At 50.9% G+C, this 8,898-nt stretch overlaps 3 protein-coding genes across 3 annotated transcripts; 2 read left to right on the plus strand and 1 right to left on the minus strand.

Moving 5' to 3' along the window:
• Positions 1 to 92: 92 nt before the first annotated feature.
• Positions 93 to 613, minus strand: EMWEY_00050560 (hypothetical protein; the record flags this gene model as incomplete). Its single annotated transcript, XM_013479619.1, has 2 exons — positions 93 to 263; positions 512 to 613. 2 exons carry the CDS (start codon positions 611 to 613, stop codon positions 93 to 95), a joined length of 273 nt encoding a protein of 90 aa, XP_013335073.1.
• A 1,057-nt stretch (positions 614 to 1,670) lies between these two features.
• EMWEY_00050570 (hypothetical protein, conserved) lies at positions 1,671 to 2,586 on the plus strand (the record flags this gene model as incomplete). The annotated part of the gene is made up of 2 exons (XM_013479620.1): positions 1,671 to 2,357; positions 2,476 to 2,586. 2 exons carry the CDS (start codon positions 1,671 to 1,673, stop codon positions 2,584 to 2,586), a joined length of 798 nt encoding a protein of 265 aa, XP_013335074.1.
• Positions 2,587 to 5,313: 2,727 nt separating this feature from the next.
• On the plus strand, positions 5,314 to 7,159 carry EMWEY_00050580 (hypothetical protein, conserved; the record flags this gene model as incomplete). Its single annotated transcript, XM_013479621.1, has 5 exons — positions 5,314 to 5,745; positions 6,033 to 6,135; positions 6,420 to 6,466; positions 6,674 to 6,815; positions 7,095 to 7,159. The coding sequence occupies 5 exons, from the start codon at positions 5,314 to 5,316 to the stop codon at positions 7,157 to 7,159; spliced, it is 789 nt and encodes a 262-aa protein (XP_013335075.1).
• Positions 7,160 to 8,898: the final 1,739 nt, after the last annotated feature.

Consider the following 8,898-nt stretch of genomic DNA (forward strand, 5'->3'; position numbering starts at 1 on the left):
GCCCCCCCCGTGAGCATGCAAAAAAGCAGCTGCATCAAATGCACCAATTACATCAGCAACAGCTACCAAGGCATCAACTAAATTCGCGGCAACTACATCGGCAGCAGTTGCACACGCAGCAGCTGCCTCTGATGCGGCAGCTGAACAGCACCAGTGCCTGCATCCCCACCCATTTCTTCGAGTTTATCGAGCTCCTCCTTGATAACGACTGGATTTTTCTTGAGGAGAGCTTGCTCCCTTGTTATCTTTCTCTCGGCTTTGTTCTGGAAAAAGACAGCAACACGTCTCAAGAAGCAAACGATACTGTCCATACAGTTCACTGCGCAACGAGCTGGAACTGCTTATAGACAGGGGAAAAAAGCCACACATATTACAATCATACATATAAATATGCATACGTACAGGCTCACTTCCACTATATATGAATGTATATAACTATATTATGCATTTATATGCACGTGGTTGCAAACAAATATGCACAGCATACGTGCATTCCTGCATTCCCGCTCACCTTCTTTTTTTCGGCGTCCCTCTCCTTGCGCCTATGGGCGGTGGAGGGATTGTAAGCTTTCAGGGTCTCCACCCCGATAAATTTTTTGCTGGGGTTAAACATTTTCGCCGAAAACCAACAAGCATGCACAACCAGGATAATCGCCTTGGATGGCGCAAACTCCTGCAGTGTCTGCTGATGCAGCTTCCGCTTTACTCGCCGCTTTACGTGTTGCAGCAACTGGCACTGCTTCTGTTACAAATCAGGAACGTAATTCTGATCCCCGTAGATCAAATAATCTCTTGCAAAGCCGAGGAAGTGGGGTGGGCTCAGCCGCATTCCACCACAAGAATTCAACGCACTGGTTGAGCTGCATGCGAAGAGCTCGCAGTGGCCCTACATTCAATAAATGGCGCCTTTACCTGGTACTTCTCCTTCCTTTGGCCTCGTTTCCTGCGGCAACGCACGCTGTTGGAACTGCTCGCCGGTCCCTCCCTCAAGAGCTGGCAGGGCTCGAGGAGGGCGTCACTCCTTCGGGTGCTGTATTTCTCTAGAGACCAAACTACGTCTATATTTACTTAATTTAGTTCAGACAGACAAATGAAGACGAAGCTTGCTGTTGTGCCCTCATGGGGGCCCCTTGGCTCCCTTGGGGCTGCCGCGCTGCTCTACTGCAGCAGCAGCCGTGCAGTGCCTTCTTGCATAGTGCGTTGTTCACCATCATAGAACGAAGATGCGAGTTAAGGCCGTATTCATTTCTGCGGTTCAATTGTTGCTACAAATGTTTCAAGGGGGTGTCTCAGCAATAACCTGTTCTCCGCTGCACCTAGGCGACTGCCGCCTTTACAGCCCCGCCACCGTCTCTCCAGTGTCCTACATATCGAGTTCATGGGCCGTCTCTGTTTCCAGCATTACAAGGACAATCTCCATTTTATATAGCAACAGTCTCACTTGAAACCTGGTTAATTCTATCTCCCTTTGAAACCCCACTAACAAGGATAGCGTGAGACAGCGGCGGCTGGCTCCACCGTTGGTCCCCTTTTCAACTGCCGTTGTCGGCATCACTCTCCTTCTTCTCTCTCAGGTTTTCGTTCTGTCTGATAGTTGCCTGTTGCTCCCCGAAGTGCACTTTTGCTGCCAACAGGCTGTCTTTCTCCTCAACACCAGGCACAAGACCACCATGTCTCCTCCCCTCTTCCTACTTGCTGCCTCTGCTGCTGCCTCCTTCGCTCTAGGCCCCGAAGCCTCTGTGCATGCCTTTAACCTGCAGCTCAAGACAGGCAGACCCGTAGGAGTTCCTTCTCTCGTGTCTTCCTCCACCGATCTGTTGAAGGGGCCTTCCTCAGCGCCTGGCGCTCCTCTAGCAACAGCGGGGGCTTCCTCCCTTCCAGTGAACGAGTTGCGCCTTCATGCGGCCCCCAGCCCTCCAGGAGAGGAAGCGGCCCCTTCTTCTGGAGTAGACAGCAGTGTGCTGGCAATGGCTGCCTTCCTGCGCTGCCATAAGCCTCTGCTGAACGACCGAGGCCCTGAGTTGCCGGACGGCAACCTCTGCATGCTGCTTCGGGGCTGTGACGCACACCAGCGGATGATATCTCCACTGGAACTAAAGACAAACGCGCAGGCGTTGCCAGGCGCAGCGGCTGCAGGCGTGATGGCGGCCAAGGGTACTGCTGCAGCAGAGGCCCTCTGTGAGCAACTAGGGGAATCGCTCAAACTAGGCAAGGGGCCCCACGGGGTCTGCCCAGTGGAGCTTCTGAAGCTGGAAGTGGGGAAGGTCCACCGGTTGCTGCAGTTTGCAACAGCTGCGGGGCTCAAGAAGAACTTCATGAGCTCCGATGCTCTTCTCGTCATGCTCGAGCTTTACGAGGTACATCCAAGTATCAATGCGGAGACCATTGACACGAATTCCAGCAGCTTGATACACATCTGATTCTTCCGGCCAACATAGAAGTAGGGTGTCGCTCACTTTTCCTGCTGTTTTTCAGGAAGTTGGTCTTAATAGCGACCATATTGTGCAAGTCGTCAAAGGTCTAAGAGATTTCTATCAGGCAAGTCTAGATGATGCTGCTGTTGCTTCTGCTGCTGAGAAAATGTGAAATAGGAGTTGATTTGACTGGTGCTGCTCTTGGTCGTTGTGACATATTGTGAGGGGCTCTTGGGAAGATGCCTGCGTCGGCTGTTCCCTGGCTGTGATGACTCAGAAGGAAATGGAAGAGAAGGGCTTCCGCACTTTTTTTCTGCCCGCATACGACGAGGTTCTTGCCAAGTTCGGCGAAACAAAAAAAGTAGGATTCTACTCTTCTGAAAGGCCCGTTAAAAGCTGAAGTCGATCCGCGCCAGCGTAGAAATCACTGCAGCAGATAGCGACGAGGCCATGCCGAGATGCGTGTATCACAGCTGTCCTGCTATCCCCAAATGTTGTGCATTATTCTCGCCTTCACCAGCCTTGCTGTTTTGTCCGCCGCTTGCTTTTTGTTATCTCCAGCTGGTCAAGCATGCAGAAAAGGTGCCGTTTTCGTCGCTTCCGTACGAGCCCTCTCCGGACCCCCGAACCATCACTCCTCTGGTTGTGGACATAATGCAGTTCAAAGACAAACTGCGTAGGCATATATGCCAAGATATTGTAGACCTCTCTTACCACTTCTGCCCCATGGCCGTTATTGCAGCCGCCGATAGCAGTCACACTTCTGCCGATTAGTTGATGAACGATAAACGGCTACAGTGCAGCGCGTAGTCAGGACTTTATTTGTGTATATCGGTGTCCCTAGCCTGCTTCCCGTCCTTTCGCCTGCCTCGATCGTGCGCTCAGCTGCTATCAAGAAGTGGGAAGGCAAACAGTAGACGACTATGGCCGCGACGCAGCGAGATCTTCGTGTTAGTCTTGGCGGTATTTAGTGTAAACACCGTACACATCTGCACCAACTGTCGCTGCTGCAGCTCGCAAAGGCTGCAAGGCAACCTCTGGGGGCCTCGGATTTTCAGGGAGTGGTGCCTGTTACGGGAAGGCAATACGGCGGCGACAGGATGCGGGCTTCTAAAGCCTGCAGCGTGGCGCCTGGAATTGGGCTTGGAAGATTAACGGCCGCGATAGTTCTGGGTGTGAGACCCTGCAGTTGTTGTTTGAAGCAGTGGTCTACCAGACCTCCCCGCCAGAGGTGGAGACTCTATTCGTGTATTTTCGTGGAACTCGGCTCCATGCATACTCCCCGCTTTCCGGTTTACTGCAGCTACTGCCGTTGCACTCTCTTTTGTAGAAGTAACAGCGAGTTGTGCGGCATGCGCTGCGGAAGTCGGTCAGACGAGGATTGATGCATTTGGGGGACAGGCCAGTTTCTCTGGTCAGGCCATAACCAATTTGTAGGTCGGCTGCAAGAGAAGCCTGGCCGCCGCCTCTAGCAATAAGTCGTTAAAAATGCACAAAATCAGGACTTGCTATTGTGTTGCGTGTTCCGGAGTCACAACTCAATGGGCGCCCATCACATAACGAGATACATCGTCAGCATCATTCAACCTTCCGTTGTTTCCGCTTATCTGAAGTGCATGCTTTTGGACAAGCACGGTAATAACAGTTGGAAGTGTCGCCATGCAACGATTGAATTCTTCTACAGCCTGCTGTGAAGTTTCACCCCAGACGGTTAACTCTCTGCACCCCTCGTCTGAGTCGCATGCTGACTGTACGCAGTGTCCCAGCGCAATCATCTACAGCTGTGGCCACGGGAGAGTAGAGGCCTTCAACAAATGGCTCAGCGTGGTTGGATCCTTCAGTTGCCTTTGGGTCCCTTTACCCTTCCGGTTGTTGAAACTGCTTTCCCTGCGTCACTATGAAGTTCGTGAGCTATTACTGGTACATATGAGAAGAACTGAGTGTTGTATGCTCTACGACGGTCACTTCTATATTGTTTCAGCCAGTGTGATTTGTGCACCCCCCAAGAGAGTGGCTATGCACACCATTGGTCAGACCGCCATAACTGACGACCTCGAGCATCGGTGGAAGCCAGTCTCACTGTTCGGCACATATTTGCACATGTGATGGAAAATGTTCGAAAAATCATGAATGCAGATTGAAACTTCCAAGCACATCTGTGGAACATGCACCGGAAGCACTGTCGACACTTCACTGTCGCTGAGGCAGCCACTGCTGGTCACCTGTCGAACTGACCCCATTCGTGTTACTCTAGGGTCCCATAGAAAGCCCATACATGATATTTCTAGCTTCTGTATTGACTTAATGTATAAACAGACTGTGTTGCGTAGGCAGACGAACGCATCACTGCTTGGGACCACCGGCCCGTGGGCAACTTTAATGTGGTATTGCCGCGCCATCCGTCCGACCGCTGCTCGGATTGAGAGCAAGGCTACCTATAAGCTCCTAAAAAATCTACCAATTTTACTATCAACAAGTTTTGCTCACCTAGACATGCCTCAGGGAAGGCGGGTTCTGTCTAGAGGTTTCTTCTTTCCTCTTGTTGCAGAGTACGCGTACATTTCGTCGACTCGTTCTGGAATAGTTGAAGGGAGGACAAGTAAATTTCTCTTTCTCATCAAGAAACAGTTGCTCGCTCTTTTCTTGGTATCAATTGTATAAATCCCCATTCCTTTCGGAGGTTTCAACCTCCCGATGACTCGTGTCTGGGGTCACTTCCAATCTCCTTCCTGAGGCACCCAGTTTCATGAGCACAACAGTCCAACGCAGGAGAGAAAGAATCAGCAAACCCTGTGCAGGCAAGATAGGTTGGCCTCTGGGCTAATTCCTTTCCCTGCTTGGGAGGCTGTTTCTCCGGTGCTCTACGCTGCGGCTGCAGCAAAGCGAGGCTGTTACGGAGATGGAAGGGGATGGTGAGCGACGGGAGCAACACGAGGTAGCATCTGAGCAAACGAAGTACACAGACAGTGAGCAAAAGGCTCCAAGTACCAGTACAACAGCGGATGGGCCTGAAAATGAGCCATCTCGGGGCAGCGAAACTGACAGCAATTACAGTCAGCTAAGCTATGCCATGCCAGAAGGGCGAACCGAACAGGAGGTGCCCCGCCTTTCTGATGGCAGTGCTGAGACAGTTTGGGGAGAAGAGGAGCCAGGCGCCCCTGGGTTTTCTTTCTGTTCATTTTCTCCTCCCCCGAAACGAAAACGCCCTTCCCACGCCGTCGTCCTTGAAGCCTACAGGGATCCTGGACTTGCAGAAAACATGAACGTTGGCACCAACACGACACATTTAGTTTTGGGCATTCCTTATCAGGCAGACGAGAAACACGCGGAGGTAAGTCGTTCCCACCTCCAGTTGGCTGTTGGCCTTCTAGCAAATGATCCCACCCTTAAACCGTCAAGCCGAATGAAAACTTTTGAATCTTAAACACTAATGCGTACTACTGTCGGGCATTGACATCCTTATTGCAGGTGGGGGGCGCGGGGAAGGGTGGGGCACAGAGATGCAAGGATGACTTTCGTGCCTCTGGATAGTGCTAACTCTGCCGGGGAAGACCCCAGGGAAGGAGCTGTTTTAGCCCGTGTGTTGACTGTCCATGTGGGTGCTGTTGTGAAAAGCAGGGGCCATGCCGCGAGGTGCCCTTAGGAAGAGAATTGCCGGATCAGTTCCCGGCTTCGTCACCCAGGAGACCGCACCGCAAGTACAAACTGCTGCACAATGCTGGTAAGCGCGCAAATGTAGTTAATGCACACAAGCTACGGCTGTCGTGAGCTTGGCGTTACGACCAGATGGGCAGCCATTGATGCTGGATCACGCACCGTACTCCAGCTGTTGTTGTTGCTGCCTTTGTAGCAGCAGCATCAGCTGGAGTTAAAGCGGAAGTTTAAGTAGGGACAACTACATACAGCAGAAGAACACCTGCACAGCCGTTTGATGTCGGATGCGAAAGACAGAGGAATCGAATTCTATTGCGAATGCGCTGAAATGCTGCTTCCGTTTTGCTGCAGCGATGGCACTAACCTTTGTGGCGATCGTCTCTCTGTGGGGTATTGTGGTACGGGGCACAGCAACCGCAACAACATCCTTTTTCCTTTTTCTTTTCCCTCTCATACACTGGAGGTCTCTGTATACCTGGGAACGTCCACAAGTTTCCGTGTTGAACAATCTCACGGCAGTAACTTTTCACACGTCAAACCTTGAAGGCAGCGCACTACATGCGTTCTTTTGCTTATGCATTTGGAAGCGGGGTTATTCTTCTCAGGACATGGGGGTTGAACTCGCCTCTGGAGTGGACAGCGGCCATCAGTTTCAGCTGTATGCGGTGCTGCTCATTATTGGAGTTCTGGCGGCGCTGGCCCTGAGGAAGCTGAAGGCGCTCTCCTACAGATGGACATCGTACCCAAGTACGAGCAGATGTTGCGGATGTTCATTTTTTTGTCGCACACGTATCCTGCCGTCAACCTACCGGTGCCTAGACTTGTGTTCACTGCTAAGTGTGCTCTTGCCTCTCCATGGTCTTTGATATGACCGTTCTACTGGTTCGCTCACAGCAGCCATTTAGTTGATAGTTGACCTTTTCCCCACTGGGTGGCACAGACAACACAAAAGAGGCTCATGCCCGAGAAGCGCGAGGGAGGGACTTTCATTAATTCTTTGTTGCATGTTGTGTTTGTCTCTCTTAGCCTTGCTGGCGTCTTTGCTGACGGCTGCTGCTGCTTGGGGCCTTGTGGTGAGGGAGCAGAACTGAGGGCACCATGTTTCACTTGCAGGCAGTAATGCCCCAGATATACAAAGGATTGGAAGTGCTGTTGGTGACGGTTCCTCCTTCAATCTTCTGCTCCTTTTCATTCTTTGCTATTTGCTGCACAGTAATTGCTGCCAGTCTGCCTCATTCCGCTTCGAGTCTTGTGGTATATAGTCTTCGATGCGGTCGAACGTACACACTGCAGCTGAAACACGATATTCTGCTGAAGCCTACCTGCAGCTCTGTGCTGGTGCGAGCAGGACGTGGCGATTGAAGCAGCTGCTGGCGAAGACAAGTCACTGCGTCTGTTGTATTATTTCTTTGGTTTCCTCGTGGCAGGCTTCCTGGTGACAATGCACGTGACACTCATTGATAGAAGTTTTAGGACAGTAGTGGAGGGGTTCATTTGACATATCAGAAGCGTTCACTGGCTTCTACAAGCAAGACAAATGCAGCCGGTCCCCCAAATGGTGCTCCAGGTTGCACATACTCGCCTTTGTTTTCGTGCGTTTTGCACTCGTATCACCTTCTGCCACAGAATAGAGAGCAAACTGACGCGAGACAGAAGTGCCGGTGCGTGACGCTATAGGTTCTGGCGTGCAGTTTACCTTCACGGGAGCAGACACTCCAGAAAACAAATAATCGTTTCTCGGGTTTTTGAAAACGCATTTAAAGCACAACACAGTTGGACGCATGCCAAGCACGGCGCGGAAAATACTTTTATGAACAAAGAGAAAAACGAAGTCAGTCAGTCGGAGAAAAGCACCGCTGCAACGTTTGTCAGTCTGACAGAAAAGAACACATAAGGCTCTCTTCAAGCATTGATGAGCTTCGAGTGTGGTGGGCTTCGCCGCTTCCTCCACAGTATAAGAACCGCGAAAGCTTTTGATTCTGTTGGAATAAGTTGCAAGAATGTACTATGAGTTTTCCTTAGAAACGCCCGGTGGAAAAGTGCCTTGTTGCTCTCGGGTGCAGAAAGAAAAAGTTGCAGTTATCACCCTGTACTGCCGATCCTATCAGCAGCTATTTATTGGACTTTGCGCTATCAAATAGTCTACCAGATTGGAATCCTAACAAGCAAGCATCAAGAGAGCTTCAAATAACTTCCATAGTGATTGGGTCTGCGTGCACACATTATTTGATGTTTGCTTGTTGGAACCCTCACAAGAGAGCTTCAAATAACTTCCATAGTGATTGGGTCTGCGTGCACACATTATTTGTGAGGGTTCCAATCGTGTGAACTACATGATAGTGGCAAGCCCGATAGAAAGATGCTGGAAGTATCGACGTCACAGGGTGCTGGGTAGCACAAGCAGGCGAAATGGCTCAGCCTCTGCAGCAATCGAGCGTGTGCACGCACACAGGAAAAATGCTAGTTGCAATGATGCTAAAAATACACTACCACCATAACTACTGCTCTAATACTAAAACCGTACAGCAAACATCAGTCGAATATCGTATACCGCTATTGCTGCTATTCAGCTGCTGCGCTTCTGCCATTGCATAACTCCCCCTGTTCCTTACATGGCTTCATATAATTGAAATATCCATGAAAACCTTCCCCTAGAAAAGGTGGCAACGCTGTTGAGAGCAGTGCAACTTGAATTTGGGCTGTGCTCAACTACTCGGCGTCCGTTGCAGGCTGTCACATGCGAGAGAGGTCTTGTTTATTTCTACCCATGTGCACCTTCCTGCTGACTCTTCTTTCCTCGTGTTCTTGTGCTGCTTCGGGAGAAATGGGG

Source organism: Eimeria maxima, genomic scaffold (genome assembly GCF_000499605.1).
Source record: "Eimeria maxima Weybridge genomic scaffold, Emw_scaff1249, whole genome shotgun sequence".
Taxonomy (NCBI): Eukaryota; Apicomplexa; class Conoidasida; order Eucoccidiorida; family Eimeriidae; genus Eimeria; species Eimeria maxima.